This window comes from Sinocyclocheilus anshuiensis, unplaced genomic scaffold, assembly GCF_001515605.1.
Source record: "Sinocyclocheilus anshuiensis isolate Anshui unplaced genomic scaffold, SAMN03320099.WGS_v1.1 scaffold9, whole genome shotgun sequence".
Classification (NCBI taxonomy): Eukaryota; Metazoa; Chordata; class Actinopteri; order Cypriniformes; family Cyprinidae; genus Sinocyclocheilus; species Sinocyclocheilus anshuiensis.
Window position 1 is genome coordinate 424500 of NW_015540887.1, and position 22732 is coordinate 447231.

The window sequence follows — 22732 nt, forward strand, 5'->3', positions numbered from 1 at the left end:
CAGCGTCATCACTGATACCCACCAAAAACTAGAGCAGAACTGATGCTCTGCTGTTTCCACATGAACATACTGACAGTTTCACTGACATTCTTCTATTCTGGGTTTAAATGCTTCATTTAAGTTATATAAATAGGCTACACCATGAGATATGCTCCGATACCCTGAGCGACGCCGACGCGTCAAACTACAACGCTCGCACTATAATCTAACTTTATCGTGCGCATGCAGTGTTTGCAGTTCATTCATCATATCGGGAGCGTCTTTCGTCGCGTAGCTCGCTTGCAGTGAAGGAGGGGTATTGTACATTACACTGTGAAGGAGGAGTGTGAGGAAAAGGCAATGACCGGAAATAGTCTTATAGTGGAAGGCAAAAACAAGGCAAACGCTCACGCACGCACACACACATGTTGTGTTTCCATGTTTTATGGGGACATTCCATAGGCGTAATGTTTTTTATACTGTGCAAACTGTATGTGCTATTGCCCTACACCAACCCTACCCCTAAACCTACCCCTTACATGAAACTTTGTGCATTTTTACTTTCTCAAAAAAACTCATTCTGTATGATTTATAAGCTTGTTTCCTCATGGGGACCTCAAAAATGTCTCCACAAGGTCAAAATTTACTAGTATTACTATCCTTGTGGGGACATTTGGTCCCCATAACGTGATAAATACCAGGTACATACACACACACACACACATACACACACACACACACAATATATATATATATTCGGAAACGATAGAGGCAGTCGCGTAACACAAGACGAATTCAGACGCTGTAAATACAGAGCACCGGTTGCGTTACATAACGAGGATGCTCCGCATACTTTTATTTTTTTTAAATAGTCTCACAGTTAAATGATTCGCCTTGAACCTAATGCGTCAATATAACGAGGTCAAAAGAATGAAGTAATATATAGGAATACATATTAAGTCACGCGCATTGCGTATGAATTTTATGATGCGTCAGAGCAGAGACATGATCTGGGTTGATCTTTCAATAATACATTTTACAAAATAATACTCACAGTATTAGCCTATATTTAAAATAAAAAGGGAGTAGTTTATATTACATTTGCAAATGGCTTTAAATTTAAAATAATAATAATAATAAAAATAAGTAGGACATTTGCTATTTAAGTTTTAGTCATAATCTTCATCCGAAAGACACACATAAGAACATTGTGACTTTACAAAATCATAAGCGAAATGAACACAAAACGATGTAATTAAAGAACAAATTACAAAATGCAGAAAAAGTTGCGCCCCTGTCAGTACTTACTGGTTGTTTTAACCACCCCAGATGTTCCCTAAAACGACCCAAGAATATTTAAACCATAGACTATTCACAGTGATTTTATTCCGTATTTGAGTAAAATGTAAAACCGAGCGGCTATCCGAGCAGCACACACAGTGGGTTGCGATCCTCTGACAATTCCCGTAGCTTGAGTTGCTCCAGCGGGGGCGGAGCAGCGAATAGGAGTAGAAAGTGATTAGTTCGCTCTACTGTCAATCAGACATTTCCACCAATGAGCCCAATGAGCTGTTAAAATGGGCGGATTCACAGGTACGCCTTCCCCCGGAGGTTGCACCGCCTCATTTCTGTGTGTGTGCGTATTTTTTTCTTTCTATTTTTTTTGTAACCAAAGCTTGGATGTGTAGGACGTCACATGTTGTTTTTCCTCTTCACTCCAGTCACTTAGCGATATGTGTTATTTACTGTTAAACCGCTCCACGCAGCGAACGCGCACTCCGAGCCGGGTCCATAAGAGAGTCTGACAGGATTATAACTGACTGACAGCACAAGTCAAGGGAAAGTGAGAGTTTTTCTTCACAGCATATATGAGAATGGCGAGTCCGCCGCCGACGGGAGGACAGCTGATTTCAAATATGACCGTGAAGAACAACAACCACGTTAAGAAATGCGGCTATCTGAGGAAGCAGAAGCACGGACACAAGCGGTTTTTTGTGCTGAGGGAGCCGAGCGAGGGCTCCCGCGCCCGGTTGGAGTATTACGAGAGCGAGAAGAAATGGAAAAACAAGTCGGCTGCTAAACGGGTTATACCTTTGGACTCGTGCCTGAACATCAACAAGAGAGCCGATGCCAAACACAAACATCTGATCGCCCTTTACACCAAGGACGAGTATTTTGCCGTGGCCGCCGAAAACGAGCAGGAACAGGAGGACTGGTACACGGTCTTAACGGATTTAATGAACGAGGGGAAAGTGAGCGACGGCTCCGCGAATAATTCGGCGTCATCCCTCGTCGGTTTTGATGAGGAGAGCTACGGCGTGATAACGCCCGTCTCCGCCACTTACAAGGAGGTTTGGCAGGTCAGTCTGAAATCCAAGGGACTCGGACAGAGCAGGAACTTAACGGGCGTTCACAGGCTGTGTTTATCCAGCCGAACGATCAGCTTCGTCAAGCTCAACACCGAAGCGGCGTCGGTGATTTTACAGCTGATGAACATCCGCCGATGCGGACACTCAGACAGCTTCTTCTTCATCGAGGTGGGCCGGTCCGCGTCTATCGGACCCGGCGAGTTGTGGATGCAGGCGGACGACTCGGTGGTGGCGCAAAACATTCACGAGACTATTTTGGAGGCGATGAAAGCCATGAAAGAGATGTCAGAGTTCCGCCCGCGCAGCAAAAGCCAGTCCTCAGGTAGCAACCCCATCTCTGTGCCCACCAGGCGGCACTTTAACAACCTCCCGCCGAGTCAAACCGGGCTGAAGCGGCGCTCGCGCACCGACAGGATGGCAACGACGTCTCCCGTGACTAAACTGACGTCTTGTAGGATTCGCACGGCAAGCGAGGGCGACGGCAGCCCCATCAGCCCAGGTGTGAACAGGACGCACCTGAGCCGCTCCAACACAGTGACAGCTCGCCCATGCAGAACATTTGAGGCATCATCCCTGCAGCATAGTAAATCCATGTGCATGCCTGTGTCTCACTCCCCTCCCTCGGCTGCCAGCCCTGTCAGCATGTCCTGCGGCAATAACATAGAAGGCGGCCCTCGCCCCTCCAGCTGCACTGCTTCCATCTCGGGCTCCCCCAGCGACGCCGGCTTCATCTCCTGCGATGAGTGCGGCTCCAGCCCAGGTGATATATGGCACCTTTTAGCAGCGAACCGAAGCAACACACCTGAGTCGCTCGCTGACACCCCCCCCAGTGACCTGTACGGATACATGATCATGGAGAGGCCCACTAGCTGTGGACAGAGAAGCGTCCGGGCAGCAGTTGAGGAAAGCAGAGTAGATCTGGAGAATGCCTACAGGAAGAGGACACACTCCCTCACCATGCCTTACCAGAAGAGGGTGCCATCACAAGTGTCCTCAGCTTCACTGGATGAGTACACGCTCATGAGAGCCACTTACACATCTGGAGGCCATTTGGGGCGCAGCTCCCACACCGCATCCCCAAAAATTACATACCCCGAGGATTACGGGGACATCGAAATCGGATCATTACTGAAAAGTTCCAGCAGTAATCTGGGCGACGATGGCTACATGCCAATGACGCCAGGTGTGGCTCCACAAGGGGGGAAGTCTGACAACTACATGCCTATGAGCCCAATGTGCGTTTCTGCTCCGAAGCAGATAATCAACCCCAGGACACACCCCCTCACTATAGCTAATGGTTACAGAACCAATTCCCCCAGCAGCTGTTCTCTGGATGACAGTGGCTACATGAGGATGCTGTGCAGCTCTAAGTTCTCCATAGACAGCTCGGATGGGAAACTGACGAACGGTGAGTACCTCAACATGTCGCCTGCAGATTCGGTGACGCCACCAGACTACTACCTGAGCCCTGTGGGTATGGAGCAGTCTCCCTGTCTCCGACAGCTTCACTCGTTTAACTCTTTGCCCCGCTGTCATAAGCCCCAGCAGATGCTAAAGAATGTAGACAATGATCAGTATGTTGTCATGAATCATCAAAGTCACAGGATAATAGAGGAGTCCGTAAACACAGCATCCCCATCTCCTCTAAGACAAAGCCGCACAGACAGCCTCATCCTCCAGCACAGGATCAGCCGACCAACCCGCCTCTCCCTGGACACGTTTCGGACATTACCTAGCATGAATGAGCATCCCCTCCCCTCAGAGCCAAAAAGCCCTGGAGAGTACATAATCATAGACTTTGGATGTGTTGCTGAAAGTTGCACTCCCCCCTCCACTGTTTCCTCCGAGAGCCCAGCCTCATCCCTCGGATCCTGCGCCGATCACAGGACGTCCCCCATCTCTGATTACATGAACACTGATATGAGTTCGCAGTCACCCAAATCTGGAAACGCTGCTCCATCTGATCGTTTGGAGCCCCTTCCAGAGCTCACATCCTGCCCCGCCCACCCCGAGGAAGAGGAGGAAGATGAGAGGTACCACCTCACTGCACATGTGGCACCGGTGGGCCCAGTCGACAAAGCTAAAGACGATTACACAGAGATGACGTTTGGCGTGCCCGCTTCTCCTCCGCAGCCTGTATCGCAGCCCTCAGAAGGTGGGCAGACCATCAGCCCATCCTCCTGCATGCAGAGGCTGACTGTGGAGGAGGCTGTGGGAGTGCCTGCCACTGAGACTTTTCTGCTGCATGGCACCACTCTGGCCTTGGTGGACCCTGACCAGGGGGCCAAGGTAATTCGTGCAGACCCCCAGGGGCGCAGGCGGCACAGTTCAGAGACATTCTCCTCAACCACCACCGTAACACCAGTTTTTCCCTCATTCGCACACGACGCCAGGCGGCACGGTTCGGCCTCTGTGGAGAACGTGTCTGTTTCTGTGAGGAACAGTGAAGGATCGGAAGGATATGAAGAGTATAACAGTCCCATGTGCAGGGAGACGTCGGCTGGCTTTCAGAATGGACTTAACTACATTGCCTTAAACTTGATGGACGGAGGACTTGCCAGCTGTGATTCTCTTGTCCGGTTCAAAGCTGCCAGCTGTTGTAAAGAGGGCATCAATGGAATACATGCCAGTCCGTATGCCAGCCTTGGGTTCAAGGAGACGGCAACGACGGTAAAAGGTAAGCTTTGGGAATTCATAACTGGAGATAACTGGTGATGTGCAAGCACACTACCTTCATTAGTTAATATTTACAGTCATTCCTTTCATATTACTATGCTCTGAATTGTTTAATCAGAATGATTATTTAGCTGTAATAATGTGCCAAAATATGACATGACAGTTTATTTTTGCTAAAATAACAACAGCATATTACTCGTGCACCAGATGATGTGGCACATGACAGATTTCCCTCTTATGTGAGAGAGCTAATTGAGCAACTTGAGTGTCAGAATGATAGAAAAGCCTCTTGAAAAGCTGTGGCACAGTTTTTATTCATAGAGACTGATCGCTTCATCCGTGCCTGCAGAGTATTTAGGATGAAAACAGCTCTGTTAAAGGGTTTATTCCTCTGTACTGGATTGCTTATTAGTTGAAATGTTAATTTTGTTGACAATAGCGTGATGACTCTGTGGGATGCGGTGAGGTTAAGAGGATGTAAATGTAAAAGAGAAAGAGAGCGAGCTCATATCCGCATTTCAATAATCCAGCAAAAGAGGAATCATTCCCAATATTTGCATCAAACTTTGACTCATTCTCTGAATCAGAATTAGTCATTGTGTCATACTTGAGTGAACAGTAGCTCAGATAAAAACAAGTGAGTCAGTTTTTTATCCGTTTTCAGGTAGAGGGTTTCAGGGCTGGAATGCAGAATGTGTGCAAAGGTCGTTCGGAGAGGTTAACGTTGGCTTGTTTTTCCGACCTGCCAGGTTTCTTTTAAGGAATGACCCACCTTTTGTTTTTCGGCACAACTTGAAAAACAAAGTTGTTTGTGTAGCTCCGAGATAAACATGTGGGCTGATAGACAGATATAGACTCACGTGGACTCGCACATTGAAATGAGTTGCAAGATAGGAGGTGTTGTTCTTGTCGAGCGTGACTTTGTATAAGTGGGATTGCATTAAGTATATATATATATAAGTGTTAAAAAGAGTACTCTACATTTTACTGAGACTCTTGCACTGACAAAAGGTCAAGGTGAAAGATTGCACTCGAAGGACAGAGCGACTTGTCTAGTAGAACAAGTTAGAAGCAGATGCACACACCAAAAAAAAAGGCAAATAGACGACATAAGAAGCTCAATTATGATCTCTAGGGTGTGTGTGAGAGTGTTTGTGCTGGCGGAGCAAGCGTTTCTACAATTCTCTGTTTACCTCCATGAGTGGATGGAGTAGAAATACGTAGCCACAGGCCACATAAACTCTAGAACAGTGGGAGGAGACCACAAAGAAAACTCACACAAACATCGACACGCACTCGCTAGAGCTCAGCCATCCTGCCCTGTGATTGGCCACCGACAACATTCCACCAAAACAAAAGATGAGCCACAGAGACAGAACAGAGCTCTTATTTGTGTAGAATGAACTGATAGTCTTCCTGATAGGAACTTGTGCCAGTAAGGGGATCCATTGAGCAGAGATGAGAGCACGGATAGACTGTGCTCTGTTTACTACGCCAGCGTCTGTAATGCCACATTCCACTCCTTCCCTCCTCCCGTCACATTTACACACTGATTTGAATAATACATTTGTGAATGGGAAGCAGACGCATACTTTGACAAACACAACTACATTTTTATATAGTGTGCCGGATGTTATGACGACGCTTCATTTTCTTAGGACTGATTGGTTTTTGTCACGCTCTGGCGCATTTATTTCAGTTTTTTCATATCTGCGTCCTCACTGAGTCAGTGAACGTTAAAATATGTCATACATAAAATATGTTGGTTACCTCTGACCTGGCCTTGGATATAGAGGGCTATAGAGATCATCATTGAGAGCACTGTGGGCATTGAAGCTTTTGACTACCCTTTATTTCCTTAGATTGTATTCTTTCCATTTCTTCCTTCATAATAATAGCACTAGAGGAGAGAGTAAACATTGTTTTATTAAAAATGTACTATTAGGACATCCCAAGAACTCATCTCAGAGAGCTGAGTGTGTCTGCGAGTGGGCTTCCAGAGAAGCCTCCCCCCTGAGAATAGTGTGTGTGAGGGGCCGGGCCAGCAGATGGTGGGGGCCAGGGTCGTGCACCTGCCATTCCAAGCAGTGCACAGTGGTTATTGGGCCCATCAGAGCCCTGACAATACACTAATGATTAGCGACCATCTGCTGCCCCACACAACAGCTCAGAGAGAGAGATACAGTCAGATAACCAGTGAAAACATTTGGCACAAGCTTGAAATAAAAGTGAAATCTCTCTTTTGTTGCAGACACACCGAGTCCCGCCCCTTTCTGCTTTGATAGACTTGATTTAATTGAAAAGTGCAGCAGTGAAAGAGAGATTGTGTCTATCAATTTTACTGCTTTTATTTCTAGAGACCAGACTCAGACGACCATCCCCCATCACAACACACACCTATTCCTTTTAATCCTAGTCCAACATCATTCTATCTTTCTGTCGTTTAATATCTCCTCTCGTTATTTTCATATTTGAGGGATTATTTTAATTTCTTCCTTTCTCTGTCGATCACCAATCATCACTCTGAATCTGCAGCCCAGTTCTTTCTCTCTCTTCATGTCCTCCTTCACCTCTTAGTCTTGTTGTTGTTGACTCTGTAAGTACCTGCTATTGTAGCAGATTTTATAGTGTTAAACTCATCCAAGATGTTCTGTTAAATGCTCTCACTGCTCCCTACATTTAGCAGCATAGATAAGGCGGATTACATGCTGCCACAGATTAGACATTGTTGAGAAGCTTTATTTGGTGACCAAGTAAATGGCATACATGCACACACACATACGCGGGTGATTTTCACGAAACCTGCCATCTCCTCGTTTCACCTCGCAATCAATAGAATAGCTTAAAGAAAATTAGGCCTATTTTATTATATTTATTTATTTATTTTTTGCAATGCTATGACAAATACCTACTCCCCCAATATGGAAAAAATAGCATGCTATGACAGTAATATCTGTTGTACTGCTGTCATTTTATTCTAATATAAAAAGTCCCCAATGCATAATCATCACCACTAAAACAATTTATTTATTATGAGAATTTCTCATGTTTTGTGAGATTTACTCACAAATAATACCTTCATCTTGTACCCCTTCTTTTTTTCTTGGGATAGTATGTATCTATAGAAAAGAGAAAAGTACTTTCTGTACCTCGGTCCTTGACTTCTTAGATCAAAGGACACGGTACATTCATCACCCTCCACCATTTCTGTATATGCATGTAAAGTATATAACATTTAACATACAATACTTTATGTTAACATCCTATACACTTAACATCTGTATATTTGTGTGTGTGTGTGTGGGGGGGGGGGGTTTAGCATGTGGCAATGAGGGGGATGTGGCTGGAAAATATCATTTGAAATCTGCATAGGACGCTCTTTAAGAGCACGTGCCGTGTGTGGAAATAATTGCATGGCATGTGGCCTGATTCTGAGTGAATACTCCTTTTCTCCCCTGCTGAGCTAAGTGATCTGAGTGTGTGTGGCAGGGGGAGCAGAATATATAGTGATGCTTTACAGTCATCAAATGAATTTAAATGGCTCCTTGGGCATTATCTTTGCTGCTGCTTTTTGGATTTGTTTAAAAGGGAATGACTGTGAGATCTGCTGAGTTCACACATACTTATGCACACACTTTCTTATTCATGGCTGGCGATTATTTCCATACGACCGCTGAGCTCTGTTGGCTTAGTTGGCTGTAGTGTTATGAGTTTAGACTGTGACATTTACACATGAAGATCATCACACCACGCCTACAGCATAACGTTTTGCCCAGACATCTCTCTGCCTGTCTTCCCATAATCATGCAGGGTGTCCGCGCCGCGGGTCCTTAAAAAGTCTTAAATACCGTTTTCCTAATAAAATGCCTTAAAAAGTCTTAAAATGTCTTAAATTCAGATTCGATAGGTAAAATATTTTTGGCCACATTACCGCTAAAATATCTTAAGTCTGACGGACCTAATGACTGTTTACAATCATTGGACCGACCGAAGATATCGAAGATTCTCTCTGATGATGCAAGTTACTGCATCATCAGAGAGAATCGCAGTAGCAGAATACATGTCGAACTACCTTCTTAATATTCTCAATAATAATAATAATAATAATAATAATAGTATAGGTCAAGCTACAGCTGATCAGCCTTCTAACTAGTTTAAAATGTTTTTTTTTTTTTTTTTTACTTGCCCGACCGGACAAATAGCCTGATTAAAACATAAGTGACAAAAAAACAAAAAAAAACAGCGAGGCATCGAAACGCGAGAATGATTCTTCTAATTTTATTAGCCTACATTCAATGTAAACAGCGATTGATAATGGATGGTGTATTTCTGTTATCAAGGTCGCGCTGTTGAGACTCGTTCTGTCTGTCTCTGTCAGACTTCAGAACAAGTGAGCGTAACAGCACACATAAAAACTCAGAAGAAACACACTGAGGTAAAAATTCAAAATGTTTAGTTTATTCATAACATGATATAGTTAAGTAGCATACCATGACAAGTGAGCTATTTTGCTGAATATTCTCACGACGCAAAAAAACATTAAAAACACAGAGTGCGAGCATTACGTGAAGTCTAGTGCGTGTGCTCATTAACAGTGCGCTCTTTCACTGCATGATTCAGTCTATTAAAATGCATTCAGAATGATCACAAATTCAAGATATGGGGGCATAAAATGTATATATTTATACCACTTCATATAGTTAATCAATTTCACATGAAAAAAAAATGTTCATGATTACAAATGTGATGTGTGATTTTTTTACAACAGTTCAGTAAACTAGAAGTTAATTAAGATACCTACGTTTTAGACACCATATTGCCTGTTTCTGCACTATTGCACTAAAGCCACAATGCTGTTTTGCGTCTCTGAGCAACATGACGGTATTTCGTCCTTAATGAATCAAACGTTTAAATGATTCGTTCAATCGCAATGACTCACTTATTACCAGTGACTTGCTGCCACCTACTGCCGGTTTTAATTTCACATTTAAATTAGGGGGGGTGAGTGACCGTGTATACTAGGGGTGTGCCGATCCGATATTCAGTATCGGTATCGCTCCGATACTGGCATTTTCTGTCGGATCGGGGTATCGTTCAGATGAGACCGATCCAAATCCGATATAGAGCGTATACTATTCTGTGTTATTATTAAGCCCCACGAAAGCCACATAAACATTATTGTTGTCTTCTAACGCCGTCACCTCCGCGAGTTTGCAGAACTCCCGGGCGTACTCGTAGAAGGGGAGATCGAGGGGAGATCGAGGCGAGCTAGGGCGGCGACTCGAGCTGCAATTTCCATCGCCGCGGGGGGGAAAAACCAGGAAACAAAAAAAATCAGGACACGAACAGGAAACTAACCAAATATGGGCACAGGATGGCACATGGGGAGCAAGACTCACACAAAACACAGAACAAAGTCTGACAATTATAAAGCACAATAAAGTTTTTGTGCACTATATTTCAAGTGTTCTGAAGCTGTTCCATAGTTTAATGTGAGGTACAGACAAATATTCAAGTCAAGTTGACGTAAACTCTTCTCCCCGCTGCGGCTGTCTGTCATCCTCCATTCAGCGTTTAAACTGCGTGTCGCGTTCGGTTATGACAGTCAAGACGATGAAACTCTCTCCAAGATGTTCCTAATGTTATACTTGATCTGTAAATAAAGATAAATGGTTTTGCATAAAAGGAATTTATCTTGCTGGAGTTTCATGCTGTTTCTAAATCGTGTAAATTTCTACCGGATATCTGGTTGGATCACAAGACTGGAGTAGAGATCACTATGAATTGCTCTTCACGAGCACAGTAACTGAAATTTAAAACCATTAAAAGAAAAGGCTCAATAAACTATTTAATACACTACGCATCAATATCTCTTCACTTTGTGCTTTGAACTTCTCTATGCGGAGCACTGCGCGCTGTGACTCCGTGTTGCTTCAAGCGTAGTTTCAGCCTCAGATGTCACGCCCACGGACCGTTGGCTAAACGTCTGATGCATATATGGCACACAAAAGTGGAAACACTTCAGGAGTTTCGAAGTCATCGTCGGATTGGTTGAATTATACATGATTTCCGGTAGACGTGGGTGTCGCGTTCTTTAACGTTCTGCCTGGAAACAAAGATGCCATGACGCCAAACCCCCTCAAGAAAGAAGAAAGCCATTGTGTATACAACTGTGACAACGAGCACTTATCAGGATCAACTAAACGCTGGATTTTCAAAAGTATGTGAAATATTTAAAGTTCGCGGCATAGAATCTTTAAAATACATCCGAGAGTTTTACACACTGGTCTGTTATTGTGACGACATTTCCACGCCCCAAAATGTGACGATGAACGAAACGAACTGTGATTGGTTGTTTGACATGTCGGTCAAACGGTCTCATGGGCGGGCCTTGGCCAATGATAGCTGCCATGGATTCCTGACCTTCAGCCGTCTGTCTGAAGGTCTGGCTACGCGAGACTACTTCGAGCGCATCATTCTGCGCACGGGATGCGCATAAGCGCTTTGTGCCGCTCTTTATTTGGAGCCTTTAGTATTATAATACTTTTGCGCAATGAAAGATTCTTTATAGCCTTTCTTATTCGTTTTATCTATCATATTTTGCTGCCTCATTACTCTGCTATACATTTAAAAGAAATGTCTTTTAATTTATACAGTAGACAACATTTGAAGTAGATCAAAAAAGTTAATCAAAGTTGTCCTAAGACAAGAACGGGTATTGTTTTGGTTTTAGGACAACTTTGATGAAAGGTTTTGATCCACTTCAAATGTTGACTACTATAGTATATATTTATATATAAATATATTACTTGTGTTTCATGAATGTATTTTACAACAATACAAAGAGCAATGTGTAGGGCTACCAGATTTAGTCCTACACTTATTCACTTTTATTTGTTACCCACTAAATAATGTATTTTTTTTTTTCACTAAAAGTTTAGGATTTTATAAAATCATTGTGCACTCATGATTTTTCTAGAGTAACTTTTGCTGCTGAATTATCCATTAACCTAGTTTATAATAGTATTTTTGTCATAGATTATGATTATATATTTGTTTGTTTGTTATTTTTCTTTATAATGAAGCTGTCTATATTTAGTAGATTGTGTGTAACATACAAAAGAGTGATGATCGACCTACACATTGAGGTATAGAAATTCTACACTGATTAAAAAACTGCGCTGGTATCAGATCGATATCGGTATCGGCAGATACTCAGAATTTTTCGGATCGGTATCGGTTCTGAAAAAGTGGTATGGAGCCAGCCCTAGTGTACACACACACACACACACACACACACACACACACACACGGTCATTTTGTGTTTCAAGAATAAGGTCCAAGGTTAAGAATTATGCTATTAGTTGCTTAAATATAAAATGTTTTTCTCTATTAAACAACATTACAATAGTGAAAGACGACTTCCCTTACTGATCACGTCTCTTGCGCGGGATGTTGGACTCATGAAAAATAATCACATTGTTTGTATTCACCAAAACTGATTTACTGAAGTGAAAACATGGATGGAATTGGCGTTAGTGCGAGCGGCGCTTGCTGTGAGGTGGGAGCGACCAGCCGGCAGAGCTGGCACAGCCTTCCTCGAACAGTTATGTTCACGATTTCTGATTTACTTAACGTATACTGCGTGAGGGGGGCTGTGACTGGATGATTACAGGTATCGGTGATCATTCTCAAGTGATCAGCGCTGCTGCTGTTGTATCAGTCAGTGGTTAGATCAGCATAGCAGTCAAAAAACGGGACAAGGGAGGTCACATACGGGACAAATCAATTAGGCCAAAAATACGGGACCTCCCGGCTAATACAGGACGGTTGGCAACCCTAATTGGCATTGAGTTGAGAATCTGTCATAGATGTGTTAACAAATAATTTCTAAAATCATACAGTAGTCCACATACTTTGTAATGTTTTGTAACACAGACAGCCACATTTGAATGAGTGAATGCCTTAAATTTTATTTTGTGTGTCACTTGCTACCTTTAACTCTCACTAAAGATGAATGACTGCAAATTGCTGACAGTGTGAACATCCCTAATGGGAGTGACACTGGAAGATCCTGCTTAGTGAAGATGAACAGAAACAATTTTTCTACCCCACGGGTTAAAACTGATACCCCCCATCTATGATATATGAGACTGGCGTAGATAAATAAATTAGTAACACTAGCACATGTTTACAGTACAGTCAGTCAATCAGCTGCTTTTCTCACTACTGTAAATATGCCTTGTGTGTGAGAACAGTTGTGTTTTATGTGTGTGAGAACGCCAGACTGTTCCCGGCCCGGCTACAGGGGTCTAAATTTAACCTGTGTGAAATAAATAAAAAATGAGTCGCAGGACAAATGTGTGTGTGGAGCGGGGATAGTTTTTGGGGTATGGGGGCAGCGGGTTCACAGGCTGTTGACTAGAATCAGCGGGGTCCGGATTACAGCTGCTTTAAATACCTGCGCTGATTTCTCACACAGACACGGGAAAGTTTCAATGTCATAAATGTGTTTAGGAAGCAATATGTAGCTATGTAGATCTGAAGATGTTTTATAAGCTGAGAGATCACTCTGAGAGACAAAACAAGAGGGAGAGAGATGGGGGAGGGAATTTGAGGTCAGAAGGTCCAACAAGACCTCCTACTTCTGGTTTCCATCTGCTCTTACTGATAATTGAATTTGAGCATATTTACATTTAACTTTTATATTTGTTGATTTGATTTGCATTTACTCATTCAGCTGTAAGATCCAGCATTCAGCTGCATATCCTGCATTTTTTTAATTATTAAATTGTAGCTATGTAATGTTCTGATTTTGATACTTAATTTGATTTATCTTAAGTAAACAAAATGTCTTTACTTAATATAAATCCATACTTTCATCAGTCACATCAGTTCATTCAGTTAAGCAATAGTAATGTTTTGAGTTATTAAAAGAACCAGCTCAAATTAGTCATTTGTTCATCAATTTGACTCATTGTTATTGTTAATTTAAAATAAAATAAAATAATAAAAAAAAAACTTGAACAAAATTTAGAAATGTTGCATTGTCAACTAATGAAAAAATAAATGTAAGTTAAAGTACTAAAACTACTAAGCCTAAAACTGAAATAAAAAATACATCTGAAAAGCTAAAAATAAATATATTAAAAAACAGTGAAATCTAAATATTAAGAAAAACTATAATGGTGTATATAAAAATGCTTAGATAACACTGTTCGACTATAACATAGCATAGCTCAAGTAAAATCTAATTTATTTTTTATATGGTGCTGTTGATTACTGTTGGACACACTGAATAAAGCTGGATCAGAGTTTAAGAAAAGGACAGATAAAATATATCCAGTTCCTCCCTCTGCTCATTCATCTCTCTGCGTCTCTGTTGAGTGCTTGTCCCATGACCTCATGGCTCTTTCTTTCCCCTCGTTCATTGGTGCTGTTTTTTCTGCCTTTCCGGATCAGAATGGGACATCCATGGAATTGCCAAGCTTCCTCTTGCTTAATTAGCTGTGTGAAATTCAAGCTGCCTCTCTGACCTCCACACACACACAGACTCACATGACTCCAGCCCTGTGGCATCAGTGTGAATGTGAGAATCAGCGAGAGAGGGAAAGAGATCTCTTGTCAGTTTTGAGTCTATTTATACACATGACGAAAGCAGACCACCCGACATGGTACTCTGAGAGTATGGATATGAGCAGCCAAGCTCAAGTTCACATCAAGGTTTCCACTGCACTGTCATGTAAGATGTTACACTGATGTTTCTGTAGTCAATATAGTGCCGTTGTTTTAGAGGTGGTGTCTCTGAAGCACTCAGTGGTGACAGTAAAGTAGGTTGGGTCATATAATGTCATTATCCATTTATGGGCAACTAGAAGCTGGACACACATTATAGCCTCCATTAGGCCAAACTTTTTAAAAACGTAGCTAATAGTGTAGATAATAAAGTGAAGCTTCTGACTTTATAACATAATATAACATGATAAATTAACAAATAAATAAATAAAGAACAGGACCCAAACTATGCAGGGGTGCATTTCCCATACAACGACGTAACTCGCTGATTAAACACCATAGTACGATGCATTATTGTGGAAACAAACTACAGTCACGACTGTTTCCCGAACACGGTCGCATCTCCGCCGTTTGAACCACATTAGTTCAACAATGTAGGGCCATTGTTAATGACTTCACATGCATGTGGTGGAATAGTAACTTCTGCTATTTAACTGATTAGAGATCGAAGATGTTGCTGTATTGAACATAGCACCTGATGACTAATTTACTATTTCTTGTAGCCCATATGTCTTACTAATGCTTCTAACCACAGGTCGAGAGCTGTAGTTCCAACCACGTAAGTTTGTGACGCTGTTTGCGAATGCTCGTTTGAACTATGGTTTCGGGAAACACCGAATCTTTGAAGTATGTTGGTACCGATGGAACTCGCGACCATAGTTGGCTAAGGATGCTTTTGTGAAATGCACCCCAGTTTAGTTGCAGTTTATTTAATGAAGATAATGGTCAACAGAACCAACATTTGATCAGTTTTTGATTCACTAAAAATAATCAGTTAATAAGAATCATTTGTTTATGAATTGGACTACTTAATAGGACAACAGAGTCTTTTCAGAGTAGAAGTTTAAACTTGGGATGTTGCATTCAGTGCATTGACCAATCAGAAGCCAGGGCTGGAACCAATAGTCTTAACAATTGTTAGTGTTGTCGTTTGCCATTGTTACAGTTGATATAGTTTTTATCATTGGTGTTACTGTTGTTTTTTTACCATCAGGGTGAGGCAGTGGTGTAAACATGTTTTCTGCTGTTTTTCCCACAGTCGGTAAAGTTGAAAGGAGAACAGGAAAGCACCTACTCTTCCTCTCTCTCACTTTTTCTCTGTCTTCACTAGTTGGCCATGAGCAAACAGTTCTGTCAGCACTTAACTGGAGGAGTAATACCTCGTAATACCACACAGAGGGAGGTATCAAAGAGCAGGAAAAGATGAGGCTCTTTACGACCATGAAAACGCTTGACCTCACGCTGGCCCCTCTTCCCTGACTTTACCCAGCTCTCCATGAGAGACTACAGCCCTACTGACGTTCATGGGAATTACTTCCATCCCTGTTGGAGTGGATGTTGTGATATCGGACTCACATGCGGAAGTGTTTGGAATGTGTGCGGGCAGTCCAGATAATGGGAGCAATTATGGCGTGCCGTATAGCCGATGGCCGTGAATCAAGGGTTTGTTAAGTGTGTGTGAGAGCAAGTCTCCCTCTATGAAAACACCTCTTGTTCTAGGCGGATGAAAAGCAGGAGGAGGAGATCGGAGGGGGGTGGCGCTAGAGTACGGCCAGGCAGGACAGGCCCATGAGAGGTTTGTGTTTGCAGAGACTTCCGCCCAGTGTGAGGCCTACATGCAAATGAAACCTCACAAACAAGTACAATGGGTGAGAGGTCAGGATAGCGATCTAGTCTTGTAAACAGAACCCAGACAGCAGCAAGAGAGAAGCAAACTGTCAAATGACACTTTGATATTTACATTTCAAACATAAAGGTGATGCAAGTCATTTTTTTTCTCTATTATGAGACCATTCACACAGGATGGATTCTTGCATTGGCAAGAATTGTATGGATGTTTTAATTATTTTATAATTGTGGTAATGTGCACACACAAATTATTGTTTCATATCTCACTACGTCTCATGTACAGTTAACCAGGAGAAACTTGTGTTTATGAACTTTTCTAAAATTACATTGTGTCTATAAAGACCCATTTATGCAATGAGAGAAAAATATTAAGCATCATTTTGTAAAGTCAGCAAGGTGCTTGCAAAATTAAGTGATTGGGTTTAAATTGCTATTATACTAAAGCCACAGCAAATGTCAGCTATAAAAGTAATGTTAGATGTTTAAAACTATGGATATAGATATAATGGCCACAAATTAAGAATTGATTGCCACAACTTTTTATTTCATGGCCACATTTTATAAATTAGCTAGTTCTCTCGTTATGAAGTTAAATAGTGGTTTTAATTTAGTGAAATAATGGCCATGATTTAACGAAAAAGAATGAAAACATGGCTACAAATTAAGAATTTGTTCCAACAACTTATTTTTCCCAGTATATCCTGTGAGGGACGCCGTACTGATGGCTAACAGTAATAATAATATCAAATTGTGTAAGTGTTAAAATATTGTGAAAAGTGAAACTTTGGTAACCCAAAAGCAACTATGGTCGCAAGTTCTGTCCTTACCAATAGAGTTCAATGGAACTAACAACCATAGTTAGCTAACGATGGTTTTGGGAAACTCCCCAGATTTGTTCCCTCAAAAAGTGATGTGACACAACCCAGAAATGTTGGAATTGCATCTTTAGAACAAGATATTCAAAATTTTAATATTTAAATATTAAATAACATTTTACATGGATGTTGCTGAACATTTAAGGCTGTGTGGCATGGTAGTGGATGTGTTGTATTTTTGTGCTCTTTCCATGAGCTGCATAGTGCTAAATGGCAGCGAGTGTTTCCCTCGTCTGTCTCTGAGCACCTGCCACTTCTGTTGCTCGTAGCGAAAGAGCGCACATTCCTTACTTGGTAAAGGAGAGAATGAGAGAAGGGGGAGCGTGTAACCTTTTATCCCCCCACTAGTCTGCTTCATTCCGCATGTATAAATCACATACGGATGGTCATGGAAAAACACACACCGCTCTGTGAAAAGGGAAGATTTTCCAGACAAGGCACAGAGGAATATGATAGTATTTCAGAAAAATGCAGAAACATCAGTGAATGCCCATAAAAGGCTGTTGTGTTATGTGACAGCAGCGCGACCGTGTTGATCTCAAGGAACATTGTGTTTTATTGGTTCGTGTGCTTTCTCTGTCTGGATATTTATAGACATCGCATTAATGTGCTTCTTTCTCTCTCTCTCTCTCTTATTTCTTGCAGACTAAACAGAGCCAGTCTCTTCATTAAAGCTCCTTCATCTCCATCGAGAGGAGAAGAGGAGGTGCTCATGTGGACAGATGGACCACGTTGCTGCTGCTGCTGCTGCTTCTTCAGCTCTTTGCTGATCCTTGTCCTCCCGAATCCATTCGAATGACCGTCGTCACAGCAACACGGACACTTGACCCCAGCGCGAGGCATGACGATGACTCAAAGACACAAAGGCGGGACTTCCTGTCCATCTGTTACTCACTACAATCCCTTCCCTCAGTTTTTGTGTTATGGACCTTTTTCACAGGTTTTGTTACGAGCTCTGGACTTCGAGTGGCCAGTGTCCCCCAAAACCTATGAACCAAACACGAGGAGAGACATCCGATCCGCACACGCACGCATACACAAGTCGCGTATTTATTTACCCCCACGGCGGCGGCGTGCATGCGTTCGTAACACTGCACAGAGGTGGCATTTCAGAAATTTACTCAACAATTGGAAATCGGAAAAAAACCCTACCTCAGAACGAGCCAGGTTATGACTTACAAAAAGAATATATATTGAGAAATTAATTTATTTTTACAAGTGAATGTTTTCTTAAAAAACAAAACAAAACAAAAAAAACACCAATCCAAAGCCTTACTGACTGTACTGTCAAACAGTGTTTTCTGGAGGACCTGCATACACTCACGAGAGTATCAAAGATTACTGTTTGCCATGGTAATTGAATGTCTTGTACTGCAGCGGAGGAAGGTCTTGTGCTGCAATCAAAGATCTATTAATGTTATTTTGCATTCTACACAGATATGTAGAGGATTTTAATATAATACTATTTATCCCCGCACATATGCAAAGCAGGCTTCCAGAGCAGAGGAGTTATCAGTTTTGGAACGAAGCCACACGCGATTAACACACAACCCTTACGGTATGCTAGATGAATGATGTCGTGCGCCTCAGGTCCGAGAGAGGAGCACCTCACCTCAAGCCTAGGCACGCTAGCACACTTTAACTCACTGTCTTTAACAACCCAGAAGCCTCTGCTGACTTGCCCTCTCTCACTGCTCTGAACACACAGGCTTCCCTTCGCCTTACACCCGTACCCGTCGGCTCAAGAGAGAGTGATAGATTCAGGGACGTCTCAGAAGGCCTGACACCATTAATGCTGCTCCCTACCGTCAGACAGGGATAGACTCGTCAGAACCAATGCTTTGTCTTGCACTTACAAACTCCTTAGATTGTAACACAAGACACTTTTGAATGTAGAGTATTCTGGAGATCTCCGCAGGAGACCAAACGCACGGCCTAAACATCCACCAATAGAGGCAGAGTCGTACGCAAGCGAGCGAAACAAAGTACAACATACACACACAACTTGACTTAAGTATATGAAAACGTTTGCCTAGAAAGCTGTACATAGTGTATAAAGAGATTGCAACTGACCTTTTTAAGTTAAAGATGATAACTTATGTCTTTTTGTATATAGTTATATATATATGGTACATGTTTGAATGAATTTCCCCCAAACAACTAAAGCACTAATGAAGGTACTTGCCAAAGGCTGAACTTTGGCCTGGCGCTTTTCTTTTCTAATTTATCAGTACGTTTGTAAAACTATGTACACTGTATGATAAATGCCACTTCGAGGATATTTGATAATGCTATGATATAAAAATAAATAAAATTCATTGAATGATACTTGATATTACACAAATAGGTACAAATTCACAAACGGCATATGCAATATTTACATTTTTTAAAGATTAGTCTACAGAAAGGAACCAAATGTAAAAACACTGTGTTAATATATTTAAAACCTTAAGAAAGTTTTTTTTGCTGTACACCTTTTTTCTGCCAACTTTTAAATGGAAAAGTGTTTTTGTTCTTTTTTTTGCTGTTGAATCCTAACAGTAATTTCAGCAGTGTTCTTATGTGAATGCTGTTTCTCAGTATGGAAAGCTTGAATATTTCAATGCCTGAGCGAGTTTTTTTTTCTCCTGTGTCTTCCATTGTATATACTTCATATTCTTTGCATTGTGATGCTACTTAGAAATGATAATTTAAACTTAGTGTAATTAGCATTGCTTTAGAACTGTATTGATTCTGAATAGCCACATGCAATAAAAAAGTAACATTATTTAAGAACCCCAGCGTCTCTGCTAATGTCTGTTTCATAGCTCACAAATGACATGACTTGTGACTTCCTGAGAACAACCTGGCTCTTCCAGACAGCAGATGTCTTCATTCATCATCTGAGCAACATCCCAGACATGTCACACACAAACACTCAGAATACATTCAACCTAAGTGATGTAACTTTCAAGGAGTCTTTGCGGTTAATTAAACGCAGACTAAACAAATAGTTCATGAAGACACTCACAATGGCTGCAGTCTGATCTACTACCTGACCCAGAATACATAACTGACTAAAGGGATTATGAATTTTCATGCCCAAAGCCATATAATTCAGGATTATTAATTCTCAAGCCCCTGCTAATTAAAATGGTAATTTAGACTTGGGGTAAGATGGAATTGCACAGCCTGGTCAGTGCCAACGGTGTGGGGGTTTGGGACGGGTGACAAAAGGATAAAAATAAACAGGCCTGGGATCCTTCCCTCTGGCCTTCCTCAGCAGATGCAGGGGTTCCTGGGATCCCACTGAGTTAAGACCGGCCGGCTTTCTGTGTCAAGACTCCCTGATATGTTCGGTCAGCATGTCCTGACCGATTAGTCAGATTTATGCATAGTCAAGCCAGCTTTGAGCAGTACTTTGACTCATGTCTCATTTAAAGCCGTGTCCGCTTACGTGAATGCTGGCAGTTTCCCACAGATGTCTGCCTCAGAATCTCAGAATCAGTAAACGCATTGACTTCTGGGAACAACTGGGCATACTGTGCGTGTATATGATTGAGACCAGGAAAGACCTAGGAGGCGTGAATGAGAGCAGGGAGAAAGTCCCTGAGAGAAACAGCTTTCCTCAATTTGCTGACAATCCCATCATCCATCACAGCCCTCATCAGCTAAACAGCTCATTTGGACCAATTAAGCACGCTAATTGATCTTATTAAATAATAAAAGGTAATGGATGATTAAAATCATCTTGTAGATGGGAGAATGTCCTACTCAGGCTTGATGATGGAGAGCTGACAGTGTTTACTATAAATACAGCAACACTGTGTCAGCTTTTTTTTTTTTTTATTAATATACAAAAACATTTAAATCCCTGGTTTAAGATTTACAAGTGGACACACCACGCATAACAGAGTGATACACTGTAGTGTTGTGGTAATAGATTATTTTCATTGTGCTCTTAAAGGGATAGTTCACCCAAAAATGAAAATTCTGTCACTAATTACTCACCCTCATGTCTTTTCAAACCCGTAAGATCTCCGTTCATCTTCAGAATACAAATGAAGATATTGTTGATGAAATCCGAGAGTTTTCTGACCCTCCACAGACAGCAACTCTACTGACACGTTCAAGGCCCAGAAAGGTAGCGAGGACATCCTTAAAATAGTCAATATATAATATATAATTGTATTGGGACAATTAAAACAGTTAAACTGTGATTGCTTTAATATTTACTTTTCATTTTTATATGGCCATTATTCTTGTTCATGTGTTTATAACCTGTGTTTAAAGTGTTATTGAGATCTACCATGCAATTATTTAGATAGATAGATAGATAGATAGATAGATAGATAGATAGATAGATAGAGTTGAAAATCTCTCCTAAAATGATCAGTCACACCTTTTCTTTTCCCTAGAAGAGAAAAGCCCCTTGAACGCAAACCTGTTTAAAGCAGGGCTCCTGCTTGTCCTGGGGTCAAATCTATAAAACTCATTAGAGTAACAGTGTTGATCTAGGGTCATTTTTCGTTGTATATTATATCCCTACGCAGGTTATATTGAAACATGTTCGTACATGTTACATGGTTACATGTTCGTAACCAGCTTTTATAGTCACAAATTCAATTACTGCTATTTTTATCAGAAAAGAAAAGACATGACATGAAACAGTTGGCAGTGGAAGGGTAGGAGAGAACTTGTATGTTCCTTCAACATGCACAGACGTTTCCAATTTGTGTAATAAATGAGTAATAAATGTTCATTATTAATATATGTCCTCTTTTTCCCAGAGATGTCCTGGCTGTGATTTCTAAATTACGTAAACTGCCCAGGTTCTGCCCTTACTTTTCAGTCATTACCTTCAGCAAATGCGAAAACAATAGGAAAATAGTGTTACAAGTGACTTCAAATTCAGCTACCGTGTTAGCATCATGCTAACTTTTAACTGCCTAACAATAAAAAGATGTTTAAATTCAAAGGCTAAACATTTAAACAGGAGAAAAAAAAAATCTCTTTTATTCCTCAAAATAATTTTTGTAGGAAATGTTTCACAAAGCAAAACAATCAATGCTACTGTATCTCACAAGCAATTCGTACATATTTTATGAGGTGGCTAATTCATGCGACTTCACTTGTATGATTTTGTGCATTTTCTGTGAGGGGTAGGTTTAGGGGGCGAGGTTAGGGGTGGTCATTCGTACGATTTCCTACGAATCTGCCACCTTATAAAATACATCTGATTTTTCACAAAACGTATGAATTTTTACTGTTAAGGTCGTGCGAATTCATATGAATTAGCCACCTCGTAAAATATGAATTAATTTAGATTGGGTTGCAACAATCTTTTAACACTTTTAACCATGTGCTGAAAAATACTGTGATCACATACTGCTGTTCAGCGAATTTACACAGATGAAATCCAGTAATTTA

At 41.5% G+C, this 22732-nt stretch overlaps 1 protein-coding gene across 1 annotated transcript; it reads left to right on the forward strand.

Annotated features, from left to right (window-relative positions):
• Positions 1-1134: 1134 nt before the first annotated feature.
• On the forward strand, positions 1135-20098 carry LOC107688717 (insulin receptor substrate 2-like). The gene is made up of 2 exons (XM_016486452.1): positions 1135-5025; positions 17969-20098. The coding sequence occupies exons 1-2, from the start codon at positions 1848-1850 to the stop codon at positions 17971-17973; spliced, it is 3183 nt and encodes a 1060-aa protein (XP_016341938.1). The 5' UTR covers positions 1135-1847; the 3' UTR covers positions 17974-20098.
• The last annotated feature ends 2634 nt before the right edge of the window (positions 20099-22732 follow it).